Consider the following 18,932-nt stretch of genomic DNA (forward strand, 5'->3'; position numbering starts at 1 on the left):
CAATGAAAATGAGAATAATGGTGCAAAAAATGATCATTTCCCTCCAATATCGTGAATCATATCGCAATCGCAATATCAGTCAAAAATAATCGCAATTAGATATTTTCCTAATATCGTGCAGCCAAATGACTGAAAAATATTCCTTTACTTATATAGAACTGTGCAAAACAACAGATGTGTCTTGTATTAAAATTGTATTTTATACAAAATTTTATTTTAAATAAAAAAATAAAATAAAAAGAAGTAATAATTAGACTTTTAAAACAAATGCTACATCAAAATGACTAAATAAATAGAAGAAAATCTCTTCAAATAAATGAACTCAGAGTCACACAGGTGAAATCAAAAGTAGATTACGCCCTATGCCATTTAAAAATTGCATCGAGATTCATTTTTTATCTCAATCTTTACACATGTACGTCATGTCATTTTTAACTGATTTGCGATGCCTTGTTACATCCCTAATGGTCGGTCACCTACTTAACATGGGAAGTGCAGAAATAAAATATAAAAAATATAGGTAGGAGCAAATTGGCAATTTTTTTTACATTAAAGTGTCTAAGAAGATTGCCTACCATCCACCCAGCGAACGCCTGTTCCTGGATCAGAGCTAATGTACCACTCGGTGACTGAAATAGCGATGCAGGACTGCTTAATTGGTGTGTTGTATGAAATTAACATTTTCACAAGTCAGCATTGCTCACACCAGGCCAAAGGGATAATTCCATGTTAGCCATAAGCTAACAATAAGCTAACCTGTGAAGAAATCTACGTAAACCCAACTTCTTTAGTTTCACGCTGCACCAACCAATTGAAAAACACGCATACACACACAGACACAGACACACACACACACACACACACACATATATATACAGTATATATACAGCCAATAGGAACTCTCTCTCTCTCTCTCTCTCTCTCTCTCTCTCTCTCTCTCTCTCTCTCTCTCTCTCTCTCTCTCTCTCTCTCTCTCTCTCTCTCTCTCTCTCTAAAATGACCTGTGATTGGCCAAAGTCTCCCGTCATGGATAGACTTTCTAGAGCCTGAAAGCAGAGAGATACAGAAATCTATTTGTCTCTCAGACCACTTGAAGTACAATATGCTGAAAGATTATTATGGAAATCTTGCCCGACAACGTCAAAAATGCAGTGCCTACCCAAGCTTTTAACAACTATTAATTAGCAACTAAAGCTAAAGTTCTCTGCTCACTGAAAGAGCCCTAGTGGACGCAAAGCTTCAGAACTGGACCATTCTATTACCCACGTCTATAGAAACTCAGAAACACTATGGAGTGACGTCAGTAAGCTAACTCCCACAATCAAGCCTGACACAATTTTCAACCTCACTAAAGTCCATTTCCCATGAACCGCTGGTGTGGCGACGCAGCTATTTGTGGGTCTTATCTGTTCAAAGCAATATAACACTAATAGGACAGCAGTGACTGGGAGAACTACAATGAGCATGTTTACATGCACACTAATATTCCACTATTATTTCGAATATGACAATATTCCATTTGGATATTCCGAATAAGGCCTTTTTTGGACATGTGTCCAGCGCATTCAGAATATGCGTCTCAAGCTGGGTTTTTATTGCAGTTTGTGCCAGTTTACAGCCGGTTTGCGGCTTACGGTCAGCTCTGTGCGTTGCTATGGTTGTTGTACACAAACCAACCAACCAACAGTTTGCAAGGCTGCGGTAGAGTAAAATGCCCAAAAGAAATGAAGAAGAAACTACTTTTTAAGCTACTTTTCAAACATTATAAAAGACTTGTTTTCAAGAAGGCGGTTGAAGGAATGAAAGAGTGACGTTTTGTTTGCATGGTCGAGCCTGTCCGCCACTAGTGGAAAACTTAAAAAAAATCCTATTTTGCACGGCTGCATATAAACAGGAATATTAGTTGAATATTCACTTTCATTAGCCATGGAAACAGCTTAGTCGGAATATTGTCTTTTTCTGAATAAGGGCAAAATCTGGAATATTACGTGCATGTAAACATAGTCACTGTCCAGCATTAGCGACGCCATGGTAACACAGCAGACAGCGTCATGCTGCTGTGTGTTTTACCTGTCAGGTGAAATGGACTGGTGGAGTATTGATTGATCAACAGGTCGATTGATTATCAGGCGGTTCAGTGTAGTCTTTTTGTACTACTACTACTACTCAACACTAAGGCCATTTTGTCCATAACACCAGTAGCAGTAATAGCAGCGCCTCAGGTTGGGGGGGGGGGGGGGGTAGAAGTGTGGAGTTAGTAACTCGAAATGTCTTAGACAAGAATTAGCCATCGAACATGGTAGGATGGGATTGAGAGTTCACGTGGGCACAAAGGAACAAAACAAACAGCAGTAGTGGGATAATTTATACCCCATTTAAAAATGCCTTCACACTTTCTCAGCAGTTTTAAACTACCACCAACAAGTAAAGAATTCAAATTTGTCTGTTAAATAATTTGGTATTGTCCCTGTCAATTGGCCAGCATCTAGTGGCCATTAGAGGAACTGCAGCTTAAAATATGTACTTTTTAACATTTAGGGTTGATTTTGGTTTATCACAGCTTGGGCCTTAGTTTTTGTAGTTTTAGCCATCGTTCCCAAAGTTAATAAGAACACAGTACTCACCAAGTTAATCTGGGAACGGAAGAATTTTTTTTAAAAATAAGTTTGACGGGGCAAAAAACACAGTCAGAAATACACAACCCACACTGTACTTGCCATAGCTGTGCACCAACAGTGATCCTGTACAGTGAGGGGTAATTGCTCGCTCCCTGACAATTTTATCGTTAAATGAAGTGGCTTATAGTAGCTGTTTCCAACCCAAAGAGAAGCAAATAAAGTCTACTCAGGACCTTTAGTTGATTGAATATGTGCATGAGTTGCAAGCAGTTCAACCAAAGATAGATTTATTTTTAGGGGTCGGAAACGACTATTTAACAATAAAAAGCTAAAGTTAGAGAAAATCTTAATATTTTTTTCAGATTTTCTTTCTCTAATTGTCTTACCTGCCTATCAACTCATGAACACTTAACATTTATTGGTTATTATGTCATCTTGTTGACATAAAAGTAGTGAATGAAAATGCGCAACCATTTGCATTTTCAGTCTCCGATTTTTCTAGAAATATGTTTAAAATTTGGATGGGAACTTTGGTATTGACAGAAACAAGAAGAGTTGTTTAATTTTAACACTAATTAATACCTACTAACTAATTCATACCCTGGCCTTTTGTTTTACTGACAGCTAAAACTACAAAAAATAAGACCCAGATGAACAGAATCAAGTCGGGGCGGTTCCTGCTTGATCTGAGGGCACACGAGCAGATTGCGGACTGAAGATTTTTTAAAGGTGCTGACACACCAAGCAGACAGCAAAGAACTAGTGGCGCCAAAGCCCGACTTTAGCATCGCCTCGCGTCTCCATACGTCGCCTGTGTCTTGTCCAAAAAAAGTTGCATTTCAACACACCGCAAAGACCACAGCATACAGCCAACTAGCACGTACGTTCTGCGCCTGCGTGAGAGGGAATAACGCTCTGTGCCAGCAAGCGGCGGTAATCTATTCGTAAATCTAAAAGGGAAACTGGATAAATAAACCGTTGCTATGATGCATACAACTAAACAGCGTTTGCCCGAAATCAGCCAGCGGCAGCACGGAGCCTACAGCATGAAGCCTACTCTGCCTTACTCCCCGCCCGGGCGACAGCAGACACCGGGAGGTAGCTAGCTAGCTTGTCCATCTCCTGAGCTGTCATCTGTTCTCTCAGGCTGGCTAGTTAGCTAACATTAGCTTGCTAATTTCACGCAACATGCCTTCATGCTACACCGGTTACAGAAAACGAGCCGAACAAAGTTGTCACTCATCTGGCAATAGCAATGCGCTTTCCTACGCTGTGAAAAAGGTGTGTGAATGAAACATGAAGTTGTTACATTTGACTTATTTAGTGGCTGGCTGGCTGGCTAGCTTGCTTGCTAGGGGGCTCAGTTCTCAGTCTAGCAGGTATAGGACATTACATTGTTATTTTGTAATGTGTACGTATGTAGATCTTTCAAAAGACACGTTTATGTTAAAATACATATACTTACACAAGTAGTTATGGATCTCGTTGTACGTTTGCCCTCTAAAAGGAAAAATAGAAAATGGTTCAAACCTCTGTATTTTTTAGAAGGAACATTCAAACGTCATTCAGATGAAAAATGAGGAGAGCTTTCTGTGTGTGCCTTCCTGACAGTCGTTTGCTTGCTTTTCCTCACTAGCGTTTTTCTTCTCGTGCACCGATTAGCTTAAGCTGAACAGTCAATCAGATGGATTCCTCTCACCGACACTGAATTGGCCGAAAACAGGCAGACGTGGGCCGACGAGTAGCGACAGTGCATGGCCACTGCAAAAACTAGGGCGATGGACGTTATAACCGCTGGCCTAGTCTATATCCACGACGTTTCATTTCCTGGATTGCTCCAGTGCCGCCGGGAATTCCGCCAGATGTCCCTCTTTTCAGCCGGATGTCCGTGACCTTCCGTTTTCTTTGTGTTGGCATTCTAAATGCATGCTAAACTGCTCCTCAGATCTCTGCAGGGTAAATCCAGACAGCTAGCTAGACTATCTGTCCAATCAGAGTTTTCTGTCGCACGACTAAAACAACCTTTGAACGTGCATGTTCCACCAAAAAAAGTTCCCCTTCCGAGGCTATTTTGCAGAGGCACCGTTGCTCCGTCCGGCGCTGACGATTGTGATTGGTTTAAAGTAGGGCTGTCAAAATAAAAATAAATAATGCAGATTAATCTATTCCATATTGACGTTTGACCCGGAGCCGTTCTAGCCACCATTGGACTGTAAAAAGAAGGAGGGAGACGAGAATGTTCTGCCTGGATCATTAATTGGAACATTTACTTATAAAAATCTTCTTCCTGCCAACCCTGGCTACCGAAATCTGGTGCCACTGATATGTCTGCGATTCTCTCTGATGCTCTGAAACAGACGATACAGGCAACACAAACACCGCTGCACGTGATGCTAGTTAACACTATACTCAACAGCAGCTAAAGTTAGGCTACCGCTAGCTAGTTAACACTATACTCAACAGCAGCTAATGTTAACCTGCCGCTAGCTAGTAGCTGGATTAAACACGGTTAAAATCCTGACAGCTAACGCTAAACGGTGTAAAGTTTGACTGTGTTTTACTGTAGAGGATTCAACACCGGTATGTAACAATCTACAGCTGCCGTCGGAGAAACAACACAGACGGTGTGTTCAATGAAACTGGTAAACTACAGCCTCGTGGTGCATTTGAAGTTATTGTAAATGTCCATTTCCCATCTGGTGGTTGTTTTTGTTGTTCAACAGCAATTTACTGGTGAAATAAGTTATGGTTATTGTTATACATTATTATTAAATCATTTAATTTTGACCATATGGCCTTAGCAATAAACAAGCCGTTCTTTAATGTCACCGACTGTTGTTTAGTACCTTTTTTTTTTTCTTTTCTTTTTTTACTTTCTTAAAAAGTATCGGTTCAGGCACCGTTAATTATGTATGCGATTCATTTCAATTAATTAATCACAGAGTATGTAATTAATTAGATTACATTTTTTAATTGATTGACAGCCCTAGTTTAAAGAAATGCCAATAAACCAGAGCACGTTTTTCTCCCGTCCCGGAATGCTGTGTGGACTAGCCAGACCCTCCTCCGCAGCGCTGTGGAGGAAGGTCTGGCAATGCGAGACTATACCGCTGGCCCAACTTGGACCGACGGCCGACGTTCTCCTTGGTGTGTCAGGGCCTTTGAGAGGCTGTTTCAGTGCAGGGCTGATCACACTCAGTTCTGGTTGGTCTGTACTGAGACAAACCAGAATGCCGAGGAGCCAGGGCGCACATAGAGAACCGGAGGCTACACAGCTTTACTGTTGCTACCAACCACACACACTTAAGGTGAAACCCACACACACAAACACTCGATGGTGTTTTAAGCCTCTAATGTCGCCTTCAGCAGCTAACCCTAACCTTAACCCTAAACATAACCATTGCCGCACTGCCTGGAAGGCGACGTTGGGGGCTTAAAACACCAAACACCCACACACACACAGACTATTTTGCTACATGAGTTAATACTGTATATTTCTTGATCTGTTTGATACTGTGGTGTAAATGTAGTGTCCTGCTATGATGCGGTGTGGGGGGGGGTATTTTTGGACTTTTTTTTTTTTTTGGGACAGAGGAGGTTCAGTATCAGTGGGACTGTCGCCTTCTCTCTCCCTCTCTTTTACCTCCGTCTCTTTCTGAGGGGAGACGTTCTCTCTGTTACCTTTCTCTCTCGTTCCGGCTCGTGACTGAAAAACTGAAGAAGAAAAGAAAAAAAAAAAAAAACGCCATTTTGTTGGAACTGATCACAAGCACATTCCTGACTATTCTCTGTCTGTGCTGTCGTTTTCTCCAGATTCTTTCCTGTTGCGACAATACAACACGTGTCTAGTTCTTACTGACTCACATGTATATAAAGTGCATATATGTGTACACATGTGCAATACACGCTATTCGAGCAATCTATTACTGTGACTATTATTGATGATGATATTTGTCCCTTTTTTTTTTCTTTTTTTTTTTTTTTCAAAGTTTCCGCCCGTTTGTTTTTTCTTCTCGTCCTGATTTCCTGTTGATGAATTGTGTTGCAGGAGCTTAAAAAGGGAAGACTCTTGTGATTCTTCACATTCAAGTTTAATTTCAGGGGTTTGTGGACATTTTAATGAAGCCCTTTTTTTTTTTTTTATTACTCTCACTGTAATGTTGTGACGTTGATCTGTTTCTTCGTTTTTTTTAAGTGGGCCTGTTAACCTTGTCTGGAAAGTCAATAAAGCAATTCACTGACTGACTGGTGCATTTGTGAGAACCTGTCCAAAGGGAACAAAATCTGCCTTCCCAGACTGATCTCACTAGGTGGCGTACGTATGACATGCCAATTCGTATGCCATTTTTGCGCATTATCAAGACGCATAATCGTTGTGTAGCGTGTTTATCAACGCCGTTTGGCCTCCATTGACCTACATTACATGTGAATTATCGCCGTAGCGAGTAGTATGAAAGGACGGAGGTCCGCAAAGAGAGGTTGGTTGGGGTGGCGGATGGGTAAAACACAGGACTTTCACTCAGGAGAGCTAGGATCACGTCCTGCGTGTGGCGTTTATCAACTGTTTCTTTTTTTTTTTTTTTTTTAAATATAGCCTTCCCCAATATTCTTTTCCTAAACCCAACCATTTATCGTTTTCCAAATCGTGTGACGTTAGTCACCGTTGTGTTTTTGTCATTTCTTTAGTGTTACTAAAGCCTTTCCCAATGGTTTTTTTTTTACACGCGTGTGACGTTCTTGCGATAGCACGGCACGTTCTCACGATAACGTGGTATGTGTGTTTACAGCCGCTGTATACAGCGTAGACATACACGTGGATAGCTCAAAATGCGTACAGATAACACGCCATTTGGCTTTAGGAAAGTGGCGTGTATGTTTACGCAAAGTCATGATGCCATGTTGGCCTTCCAGCACCTCTATAGTTCCTTTGGACAGCTGTGATGTCACCCATTTGTTTGTGATCTGCTGTTTTAAAAGCCTCAAGTTTGGCAGTTTGGGCCGTCACCATCTTGGTTTTTTTAAAAGTGGACATGTCGGTTTTTGGAGTGTGGAGCTGGGTGACGCGGCCTAGTCTAAATCCCCGCGTTCCATTTACCTCGGAACTCAGAAGCCCAAGCTGGGAATGACGCCACACCCGAGTTGAATGCGTTCCATTTACAATTCAGATTTTCATTGTTTTCATTAGCTAGCCAGGTTAGCCATTGTTAGCAATGCCAGTTTATAACAACACATTACGCAGTTTTTTTATTCATACAAACAGCATGTCCACTGATAGAATATGGACAGCGCTGCGTGTACGACTGATTTAGTGAGACACAAATAAGACAGAAGTGCTAATAAACTGTATGTTACTGCAGCTTTCACAGCTGTTGATGCACGGAGCAGCCATGTTGGATTTTTAGCTCAGGGTACTCGGTCTGAGTTCCGAGCTTGAAAATCCGAGGTCAGGGGGCGTTTCTGACTTTCAGCTCGGAAAATCCGGCTTCCGAGTACAAATGGCACGCGCTATAAGCCAGGCCCCCAGGAAGTGCACCGGGCTTGGAAGCACATTGAACATAGTGGCCAAACAGTGAAATTGTGACTCCCGGGCTGTCAGTGGCTACATTTATTTTAGCTACACAACCCCAGCGAAATGACTCGTTTCACAATCAGAATTTGATCTATTCAGTACGATAATAATTAGAAAGTCTAGAAGAGCCACACGATAAAATCATTCATTCTTTATTAAAGTAAGCGGAGCGCTAAACCGCAAGTAGCCGGCTCGGCCGGTGAAGGTCTCTAGTGTGCCTGCTCTATGGGCCCCATAGAGAGGCAGTGTTAATCACCCTGGTCATTCTATATGTGGAAGTTAAACTTTTTTGGCTTAATACGCCACTGCCTGATACACTGTATCCAAGTTTTATTATGCTTCCATGTTTTGAAGCTTTAAGTTTGGCAATTTGAATGTCGCCATCTTGGTTTTTATAGAAACCTGACGTGAGGATTTTTGGACCAGAGAGGGTGGAGCTGAGGATGATGATGCAGCTAAAGACAGTGTTTCTAGTTGCAATGGGCGCTGCGCTAAGCTAAACGCTAAAGAGGTACAGTTGCCGATTTGAAACCCTTCTGTTGCGAGTATGTGACAAAATGAGCAAATAGAACTCAATCAATAAATCAAAATTACTGTTAGTTGCAACCCCAATTTCTTTATTAGTCAAAGGTAAATATCCTCAGTCAAATGGAACCAGGTTATCAAAACCTAATCTGTGGTCTGTCAGGTTACTGATGGCCACATACAGAGGAAACAAAGCCATCCAGTCATCAACCTGCTACTGGCTAGCCTAGCTGCTAACATTTTGATGCTCGTCATACATGACGTACAGTTTGTGATGCTAAATGGAGACAATTGTACAGTTACTGCAGTAAAAAAAAAAAATAATCCTCTTAATATCACTGTGGAAACAATTTAGGAATGCATTTATAAATATTAAATGGTGATGTGAGCTGAGAAAGCATCATATCCAAATCAACTGGTATCACTGAACAATTTATCAAACACTGTACATTAGAGAACCCATTTTATACAAAAGAAAAACCCAAGGCCACTTCCTTTCTTTCTGAAAGAGTTTGTATTCTGAAAGTAAACTCTGACATGTGGTTGCTGGATGTGTTCTAGCTCTCAGGTGAGTAGATCTTGATGAGGTGTTGCGGCTCGGTGGGATAGCCGCTAACCGGGCAGCGGCGGTTGGCTTTCACGTACACGTAGATGCAGCGGTAACAGAAGACGAAGCCCGAGGTGGACAGCACCGTGGCGTTTGTGCGAAGCCTCCGGCACAGCGGACAGTTCCTGCTGCTACCGGCGCCGGGCGTAGAGTCTCCGCTGCGATTGGCCGAGGCGGATGGAGGGTCCTGCTGCAGGTGGAGGGGGGGCGGAGGAGCCGGCAGCGAGGTGAGGGCCTTCACGGTGCTCTGGTTGTCAGACGAGTACCACCACTCCAGGAACTGCAGGAAGAAGACGCCCAGCGAGAGGGAGGTGGAGAGGGACACGGCCGCGCCCTGCGCCGCCTGGGACATCAACCACCACGCTCTCTGCACCAGGCTGCACACACAAGAACAACGCACTGAGGTTGGTGGGGTTAACACGTCAATGCAGGAAAAAACACATTGGCCTGAATGAATTGGCCCTAATGAAACATATCTTACGGTTTTCTGTGAGGTTTTCTATTACGAATGTTTTAGAGTCATCCTAGTCTATATCCACGACGTTCCACTTCTGGGATTGCTCTTGTTCTGCCAGGTTGAACGTCCGTTTTCGGATGTCCGTTAAATTCCGCTTTTTTTGTGTTGTACTTTTAAACTCTGGTGGATTTCTGAGGACTATGGTTAACTGCTCCTCAGATCTCTGCAGGGTAAATCCAGACAGCTAGACTATCTCTTCCAATCTGAGTTTTCTGTTGCACGACTAAAACAACTTTTGAACATACACACGTTCCACCAAAACAAGTTCCTTCCCGAGACTATTTTGCAGAGGAACCGTGGCTCCGATTGTGATTGGTTTAAAGAAATGCCAATAAACCAGAGCACGTTTTTCTCCCATCCCGGAATGCTGCGTGGACTAGCCAGACCCTCCTCCGCAACGCTGTGGAGAAAGGTCTGGCAGTGCGAGATTAGAGTCATCCTAGCCACTAGTGACACAGCGACATCAGCTGATCCCCTGGCCGCTTACTGTATGTCGCTCACCACAGTGGCATACAGTGCCATCAAACTGCCACATGGCGCTTGTGTTCCAACAGCACGTACAGTTTCCTAACGTGGTAGGCTACTGTCACTGACAAACAGTGAAGTCATTTTATGTATAGTACTGGTTTTTTTTTTTTTTGTGTTGACATTTTAGGCCTTTATTAGATAGGACAGCTTAGACATGAAAGGGGAGAGAGAGGGGGAATGACATGCAGCAGAGGGCCGCAGGTCGGAACATAACCTGCAGTGGTGAGGACTCTGTATATGGGGCGCACGATCTTCCAGGTGAGCTACCCAGGCGCCCCATTTAATATATCCTTGCCGATGTTCCAAAAGTTAATATTAGAGCTAGCCCCCCCCCCCCCCCCCACACACACACACACACACACACAGACACACACACACACACACAGAATGTGTTTAAACTGAGATGAGATGTACCTTCCCTCGGCTGGTTTGCCAATTTTGCTGCTCTTCAGCTCCATGTCTCTGATATCTTGAACGTTGAGTCGTGCCAGTCTGACCCTGGCCAGCCACAGCAGGGGATTATGGGTCCTGGCGACACCAAAGACAAAGAGCAGCTGCTGGCTGAAGAGCCAGGCCTGCCAGGCTGAGCTGACGTACGGGTACGCAGCCACGGCCGCCCGGTACAGCCTCTGGCTCCGGCTCTGCGCCAGCCGGATGGAGAAGTCCTCCTCGTCCCTCTGCCTCGCCAGCTTGGCCTCCAGCTTGGCCCGCAGGTACGGCACCAGGCACAGGAGAAGAAGAGAGCGCCAGTGGGACGTCCCGGGCAGCCCCAGGCGACCGGGAGGACCTCGCCCTCCCGAAACTCTCTTCAGGCCGTAGAAGTTCTCCGAGAAGGAGGCGCTGCAGTGAGACAGGTAGTGGTTCTGGAGGAGGAGGTCCAGCAGCAGGTAGAGCTCGTCGAAGCGTCGCCACGGGAACCCGAAACGGGACGGGTTGGACTCTGCCAGAACCTGAGAACGCCAGCGACACCGGGGTGGTTACAAGTTGATTTGTAGAGCACATTTAGGGCTGAACGATTAATCACAAAATCAGTCTTGATTTAGACCATCTCACTTTCACGTGACAACGATTCTGCGGTGTTTGTATTAGCGGAGAGATCTATCGCTGAGCAGCAGTCCAGACAGAAATAGAAAAAAATGCATCATTTTGAAGACAAACCATGGAATCATACATCAACAAATGTTATCATAAACAGTCTGAGCCTACAGACTGTGAGGATCCTCGAGGATCAAACAATTCATTCGTGTTTCCATACGGACAACAAAACAAATTGGCAGTACCAAACATGGATTTTTTTTTTTTGGCACCTATAGCACATTGCGCATCACCGCAAGCCTGTAAACATAGAGGCTTCAATGAATAAAGAAAATAAAGTACATACTGGCCATTTAAGTACAGTAAGCTGCCAAAGATAGTGAGATATAACACATGAAGTAAATATGGCCCTGATACAGGCTCTATCTGAACTCCTGGAACATGTCTTTACATAATTAAAACATGTCAATGTCAAATGCTTTCAATAAATTAATTTAAGGAGAAAAAAAAAAAAAGTCATTTAAAAATTAAATCACGAACAGGGGTGAATAGAGATCGCGATTTTATAACGATTTATCGTGCAGGCCTAGTCACGACACACTTTAGTTCAGTACACTCGAAATTAGCGCTTCATAGGGACGTAACGATGTTTCTTGAATCGGTTCAAACTGGATATAAACGTGTAAAGATTACAACCGGGTGAGATTAAAAAAAAAATAATAATCATGATGCAATTTTTAATCTTAGGGCACACTTTTGATTTCACTTGTTTGACTTCAGATGTCACTAAGTGTTCTTAGTTTGAGAGCTGAAGATCTTTATTCCGGCCGGGCTCGGGGTTGCGCGGTAGATGAGCGGTCAGGTGATGCGTTTCGATTAGCGCGAAAATGGATGCTGAGGAGGTGAAAACGGAGACTGGCCTCTGGCGATTTACGTTTTGGTTGCACCGGCAAAGAAAGCAAAGCGTGAGGTGTGGAAAACTGACCATGTGCATAATGAGAATACTGAGCCAGTGGGTTATGTGAAATGCGAAAGATGCGACATTCTGTTAAAGTACGACAGCAAAACAGACGGGGAATTCGTCGCTGATGAGGCATGTTGGCCTATTTAGAGTGCTGAGATGTTACAGAGGACTTATTTTATTTCTTTGTTCCAACTTCCAAGTGGCCTATAGCCTACGTTAGTCATGAATAAATGATCTTAAAAAATGTATAAATGACTCATTCTTGACAAAAAGGCAGTAGAGCTGTGTGCGTGCGCACATTTGAATAATGTCGGGATGTAAACGGGTTCGGGCTTTTAAAAAGCTGTCAATCAAAATGTACTTGCCGGGCTCGGGCCTTGTCGGGCCTAACTTTTAAGGCCTGGTTACAGCTCTACTTAGTTAGTAGCTTAAGGCCGTATTATTTGTACATCTACACGAAGACGATATGGATTGCGGTAAATATTCCTTAAAATCAAGATCTTAAGCAAATGCAGTTCAAAGTGCTTGACACGATGAAAACACAATATGGATGGTAAAAAAAAAGACAGACAATGACAGTGACTAAACAGACACTGAGCTGTACAGGTTTTTTTTCAAGGCGCTCCCTCACCTTGACAGCGTGTCTCAGTGCCGGTCGGACCGCCTCCATCAGAGACTCCTGTGCCAGGAGCTCGAAGATGGACGGCTGCTCATTCCCAGCGGCGGAGGTCAGATGGGCTCCGGCCTCTGCCATGGATGCTGCACAACCACAACACAAGGACACGAGTGGACACGTGAAGTGAAATACCAGGGAGGAACGGCTGGATATGGTTTTGTTTCTCTCATGTATTAACATTATATTCATGTCACAAAGCTAAGCATAACAAATCCCTTATCACTGTTGTTATTGTCATTGTATTTCCATAATCCCCAAAGATTTACTGACCACTATTTTAGCTAATGCAGAGATCTTCAACGGGGGGGGGGGTCCTCAGAGTTACTGCAGGGGGTGGGGTGGGGGGAGTTTCCCCCACTGTATTGCAAGCCTGGCGGCCCCCGGGCCTAAGTTGCCCCCCACCAGGCCTAAGCCATTGGGAATAATTTTTTCATGTATTTTTTTAGACGTTTTTTAAACTACAATTACAGTCATATTTTCAGATCTCCTGTTAGCTTTTAGCACTGACTTAATGTGGGGCCTTATGGAATCTGTCTAATAGCTTTTTTTGATTTTCTCAATTTCGCGATTCCGTCCATGATTGTTATCGCAGAAACTGTTGGGCTCTACATTAATGCTGCCATTAGTCTGTGTCTGGCCCCAGCCGGGCCCTCGTCGGGGAAAAAAAAAACACTTGCCACCAAGCTAAACAACTTTTCAGGGGGAAACCCTGGGAATAATGTTTAACAATTTGTATAATGTTTTGAAAGTTTTGTCAAAAATTGAAAATGTCTTAACATGATTCCAACATATTAGCAAATATAAATCGGCCTATTTGTGCCAAAAAATACATTGATAATAGGTGTACTGGCCCATTGGTAAGGTAGTCACTAAGGTAGCTTCCACAGATCACTTTGCCACATGTATGTTTAACATTAAAACATGACTTATAAAATCATGCCAACTTTTATTATTTTATTATCTTAGTATTCTAAGTACTAAAAAGGTATGTAAAAACAGGTTTAGGCTGTTCACACGTTATTGTAGGCCCTGTTTATTATGCAACTTTATTTTATACACTATATGTAGTAGGGAAGGAAGGTCCAGCTAGTCCACACAGCATTCTGAGATGGGAGAAAAACGTGCTCTGGTTTATTGGCATTTCTTTAAACCAATCACAATCGTTTTGGGCGGCGCTAAGCGTCGGACGAAGCTACGGTGCCTCTGCAAAATAGCCTCGGGAAGGAACTTGTTTTGGTGTACGTTCAACAGATTGGACTTAGATTGGACAGATAGTCTAGCTAGCTGTCTGGATTTACCCTGCAGAGATCTGAGGAGCAGTCCTCAGAAATCCACCGAAGTTTAAAATTCAAAATTCCAACACAAAGAAACCGTTGGGTAACAGAAATCCGGCCGAAAAGAAGGACATGCAGCGGAATTTCCGGTGGCACCGGAGCAATCCCGGTAGTGGAAGGTCATGGATATAGACTAAGGGGTCCTTGGCTTGAAAAACTTTGAAGACCCCTAATCTAATGGATTACAAAAGAAATGGATTACATTTAGAATCTGACATCTCATATGAGGATAACACAGACTGTCGCTAAATGATCACAGCTTATTAAGGAGCATGTCAGACAACATTCAAGGAGTTGATGGGAAAGCTTGTCAACTATCAACCAGTTCACTACAAACAGCAAGGAGTGAGGAGACATCTGCCCAAGTCGACTATTAAGTAAACTATTGTGTGAAATCCAATATACCAGTGCAATAACTGCAGCCAGAAACCGCTAACGTTAGTTTGTCCGGAAAGCATGCTTCTTACTCTTTTCCTTTAATTTTTTTTTTTTAACAAATGACACATCAGTCTTGTGTAGAATTATAATACTCATGTTGTGCAAAGGTATCATATTGTTCTAATTCCTTTTTGACACACGTTACTGTACATGGAAGAGAGTAAGTTCCAATGACCTATGCACAAGGGTTAAAGTTTACTCTTAAATCTTAGCTAACTCCATGTCAGCTTTAAACAACGCAGGAGACTTCAAGTAAAATACATTGTAAGTTTGTTTTGTTTTTTTTATCAAAAAGTTATAGGCGATTCTAAACGTGAATTTCGTGTTCATAAAGTCTGAGAGATAACGGACCGGTGAAGGTAACATTACGGGTAAAGCACCTCAATATAACGTCACAAAGTTTAGCTAGCTACATCATTTTAGTACTTTAGACTTTAGAAGTTGTCTGACGTTTAGCTAGTTAAATCCGAGAACAAAGTGCACCACTGGTTACACAGACGTTTTATCCATGTAAAATGTATTAACAACAAGGGAAGACGGGGTTGTTAGGGTTATTTATGCAGCCATATGGTCAAACTTTGACAACGTCAAAGTTTGAGTTTGTTAACGTTACCTTCCTTTGCTAGCTAGCTGTTAGCGTAGCAGGAAGTTAGCACGGCGTCGCTTATGTTTCCTGGTGTCTCTGCAACATCACACGGTTATTTAAAAACACCGCTTGTTGCTCCGAACTTTAAAAAGCAACAGAGAGAGACTGGTCACTTTACATTTTTTTTTCTTCTGTTATTTGACCACTCGCCATGCGCAGCGCAGGGTGCACTGGCACTGGAACTGCCCACAACAACCACCACTTCCGGCAATCCCGTTCTCTTAATACACCCTAGGAAACGCAAATTCGCCAAGTCCGTCGCTAGCTCGTTCTGGGGGGTATGAATGGATTTTTACATTAAATGTCAGCGTGCACTACAATCAATAACCTATTTAGTGCAATTTCAGTGTCGGGTGGTTTGGCCGTGGTTATTTAAAAGGAGGTTGCTAAAGAAGTCAATAAGCGGAACTATTTATATTGATGTGTTGGCTTACAGGGAAGAGGACTCATATTTCGGTTGCACGCTGTCTGTAATCCTGGTAATCCTCCGTTGGGGAGTTTTCGCTACCTTGTTGACTAGTTTTGGCATGAGTTTTGGTCATGTTTCGGAATGTTTTCGGTAGATTGTTAACGGAAACAATCCGTGTTCACCGCTGTGTGAAGAATGCACCTTTAACACAGAGGGCAATACCCGCCTCTTTCTCGGCCAGGAGCTTTTCGGACGTGAAGGACGAAGCGCAGCAGCCTTTTGACACCTCCCTGCTCGAGTTCCTGGTATGTCCGCTGTCCAAGAAGCCACTGAGATACGAGGCTAAGACCAACGAGCTTATCAACGAGGAGCTTGGCATTGCCTATCCCATAATGAACGGCATCCCCAACATGATCCCCCAGGAAGCCAGACTCCTGCAGAAAGACGCAGGTGCCTCAACAACACAGGATTAAAAACTCCCATCACCACCTTCGGCTCACCACCCAAGCAAAACCCCTTCGGAATTCACAGTGGGTTTAGCTCGAGCCAGGTTAGCTATTGTTAGCGATACCAGTCGATAACAACGCATTTACGGTGTTTTTATGCAAACAAACAGTGTAGCAACATATCCACAGACATAAGTTGGACAGGACTGTGTCGTGTGTTCGTCTTATTTAATGAAATACAAATAAGACAGACAGTGCTAATAAACTGCATGTTACTACGCTTTCTCTACTGTTATTGCACGGAGCAGCCATGTTGGATTTTTGAGCTCGGGGTACTGACGCACTGTGTTGTCCGACTTCAGGGGGCGTGTTTCCGACTTTAAACTCTTAAAATTTCGAGTTTTAAAGGCTGCTGGACTGAATTAGAAAATACTTCCAAACTGCATTTTAGCCACCTGGCTAAAACTACATGTACTATATCACCTAAGGTTTTTATTTACTCCAGTAGTGTCCGGTATTAGAAGCCATCTGCAAGTATGTTCTCCCTGTCCATGATGGTGGGCCTGGTCCCAATAGTGTCGCTGTTTGGTTTGTTCTACTCCGCTGCAGTGGATGAGAACTTCCCTCAGGGCTGCACAAGCAGTAGCAGTGTGTGTTTCTACAGCCTGTTGCTCCCCATCACCATCCCCGTCTACGTCTTCTTCCACCTCTGGAGCTGGATGGGGATCAAGCTTTTCAGACACAACTAGACTGTTCGGATTCTGTTTTGTTAAAAGGAAAAACTCCACCTGAAAACATTTCACTGCATTTCAATCATGTTGTCGGTGATGTACCTTGCATTTCTGGACCCATTTTGTTTGTTGTTTAATAAAAGGTATTAAAAAAAAATGGATAAAATGGTTTGACATCATCAGCACATTACAAGCGCAGCTATGTACAGTTGTGTTCAAAATAATAGCAGTCCAACATCGCTAACCTCATAAATCAAATTTTTTGGTAGAAGTGATATTTGTACATGGCAAATAATTTACTAGTAAGTGTTGTAGAGTCATAGAAAACCAACAGACAACAGTCATGACATGCATGCTGCTCATTCTGTGTAATTTAATCGGTAATTGAAAGGGGCATGTTCAAAGTAATAGCAGTGTTGTGTTCAATTAGTGATGTGATTGATTCTGTGAAGAAACAGGTATCAGTTATGGCCCAAATTTAAGGAAGGAAGGAAGCTAATGTCATCCATGCTGGTTATAGTGGATTTCACACTGAAATACTCAGCAAAATGGGTCGTTCCAGACATTGCTCTGAGGAACAGCGGACTTTGATTAAAAAGTTGATTGGGGAGGGGAAAACATATAAAGAAGTGCAGAAAATTATAGGCTGCTCAGCCAAAATGATTTCAAATGCCTTGAAATGGCATCCAAAGCCTGAACGACGTGGGAGAAAACGGTCAACTACCATTCGAATGGATCGAAGAATAGCCAAAATGGCAAAGGCTCAACCAATGATCAGCTCCAGGAAAATCAAAGAAGACTTAAAGTTACCTGTGAGTACTGTTACGATCAGAAGAAGGCTATGTGAAGCAAAGCCATCAGCTAGAAGCCCCCGCAAAGTCCCATTGCTGAAAAAAAGACATGTACTGAATAGGTTGAAATTTGCCAAAGAACACTGAGAGCAAAATTTTTCTTTTTGGGTTTAGGGGCTGCAGACAGTTTGTCCGACGACCCCCATGCACTGAATTCAAGCCACAGTACACTGTGAAGACAGTAAAGCATGGTGGTGCAAAAATCATGTTATGGGGATGTTTCTCATACTGTGGTGTTGGGCCTATTTATCGCATACCAGGGATCATGGATCAGTTTCAATACATCAAAATACTTGAAGAGGTCATGTTGCCTTATGCTGAAGAGGAAATGCCTTTGAAATGGGTCTTTCAACAAGACAATGACCCAAAACACACCAGTAAGTGAGGAAAGATTGATGTCATGGAGTGGCCAGCCCAATCCCCAGACCTCAATCCCATAGAAAACTTGTGGGGTGACATCAAAAATGCTGTTTCTGAGGCAAAGGCCAGTAATGCAGAGGAATTGTGGAATGTAGTTCAATGGTCCTGGGCTGGAATACCTGTTCACAGGTGCCAGAAGTTGGTCGACTCCACGCAACACAGATGTGAAGCAGTTCTCAGAAATAATGATTATACAACTAAATATTAGTGCAGTGATTCAAAGTAAAGCAAACCCTTGAGACATTTTTCAGTTTATACAGTAAATGTTTGAGTTTGTAAAGAAAAATGCAAATAACTATTTTTTTGAACAGCCTAATATTCCTTTTTCTTCACTTTCTGTAAAAGGTATAACACAAACTTGATCAATTTTGGTCATGTTTTGATTTGGAATTGAATGTGCAGTGTTCCCAATGCATTGATATTATGGAATGAAAAGCTATTCTAAGGATTTTGAGCATTATTCACTTTTTTAAATCACACTGCTATTATTCTGAACACAACTGTACAATTAGGTTTAATAGCAGAATATGTTGCTTTTACCGCAAACACTAGAATCAATTACTGCTGTTAGACATGTTGCAGTGTTTTAGACTTGGGTGCACATAATTGGCAGGGAGT

General features: G+C 42.8%; 3 protein-coding genes and 1 long non-coding RNA gene across 8 annotated transcripts; 3 read left to right on the forward strand and 1 right to left on the reverse strand.

Moving 5' to 3' along the window:
• Nucleotides 1–942: 942 nt before the first annotated feature.
• On the forward strand, nucleotides 943–3,341 carry LOC116045020. The gene is made up of 2 exons (XR_004103833.2): nucleotides 943–2,257; nucleotides 2,318–3,341. It is a non-coding gene; the product is annotated as an uncharacterized LOC116045020 (long non-coding RNA).
• Nucleotides 3,342–9,021: 5,680 nt separating this feature from the next.
• pex12 (peroxisomal biogenesis factor 12) lies at nucleotides 9,022–15,700 on the reverse strand. 5 transcript variants are annotated; one of them, XM_031292512.2, is made up of 5 exons: nucleotides 15,425–15,700; nucleotides 12,995–13,122; nucleotides 10,779–11,314; nucleotides 9,499–9,696; nucleotides 9,022–9,465 (listed from the first exon to the last, which is right to left on the reverse strand). In XM_031292512.2, exons 2-5 carry the CDS (start codon nucleotides 13,115–13,117, stop codon nucleotides 9,270–9,272), a joined length of 1,053 nt encoding a protein of 350 aa, XP_031148372.1. In that variant the 5' UTR covers nucleotides 13,118–13,122; nucleotides 15,425–15,700; the 3' UTR covers nucleotides 9,022–9,269. The 5 variants fall into 5 exon arrangements, with proteins under 5 accessions (XP_031148372.1, XP_035850626.1, XP_031148371.1 ...); XM_035994733.1 differs by having other exon boundaries at nucleotides 9,022–9,221; nucleotides 9,255–9,696; XM_031292511.2 differs by having other exon boundaries at nucleotides 9,022–9,696; nucleotides 15,576–15,700.
• Nucleotides 15,701–15,774: 74 nt separating this feature from the next.
• On the forward strand, nucleotides 15,775–16,356 carry LOC116045017 (protein preY, mitochondrial-like). Its single transcript, XM_031292519.2, has one exon. It carries the CDS (start codon nucleotides 15,998–16,000, stop codon nucleotides 16,337–16,339), a length of 342 nt encoding a protein of 113 aa, XP_031148379.1. The 5' UTR covers nucleotides 15,775–15,997; the 3' UTR covers nucleotides 16,340–16,356.
• Nucleotides 16,357–16,742: 386 nt separating this feature from the next.
• Nucleotides 16,743–17,189, forward strand: LOC116045018 (phosphatidylinositol N-acetylglucosaminyltransferase subunit Y-like). The gene has a single exon (XM_031292521.2). It carries the CDS (start codon nucleotides 16,849–16,851, stop codon nucleotides 17,059–17,061), a length of 213 nt encoding a protein of 70 aa, XP_031148381.1. The 5' UTR covers nucleotides 16,743–16,848; the 3' UTR covers nucleotides 17,062–17,189.
• Nucleotides 17,190–18,932: the final 1,743 nt, after the last annotated feature.

Source organism: Sander lucioperca, chromosome 2 (genome assembly GCF_008315115.2).
Source record: "Sander lucioperca isolate FBNREF2018 chromosome 2, SLUC_FBN_1.2, whole genome shotgun sequence".
Lineage (NCBI taxonomy): Eukaryota > Metazoa > Chordata > Actinopteri > Perciformes > Percidae > Sander > Sander lucioperca.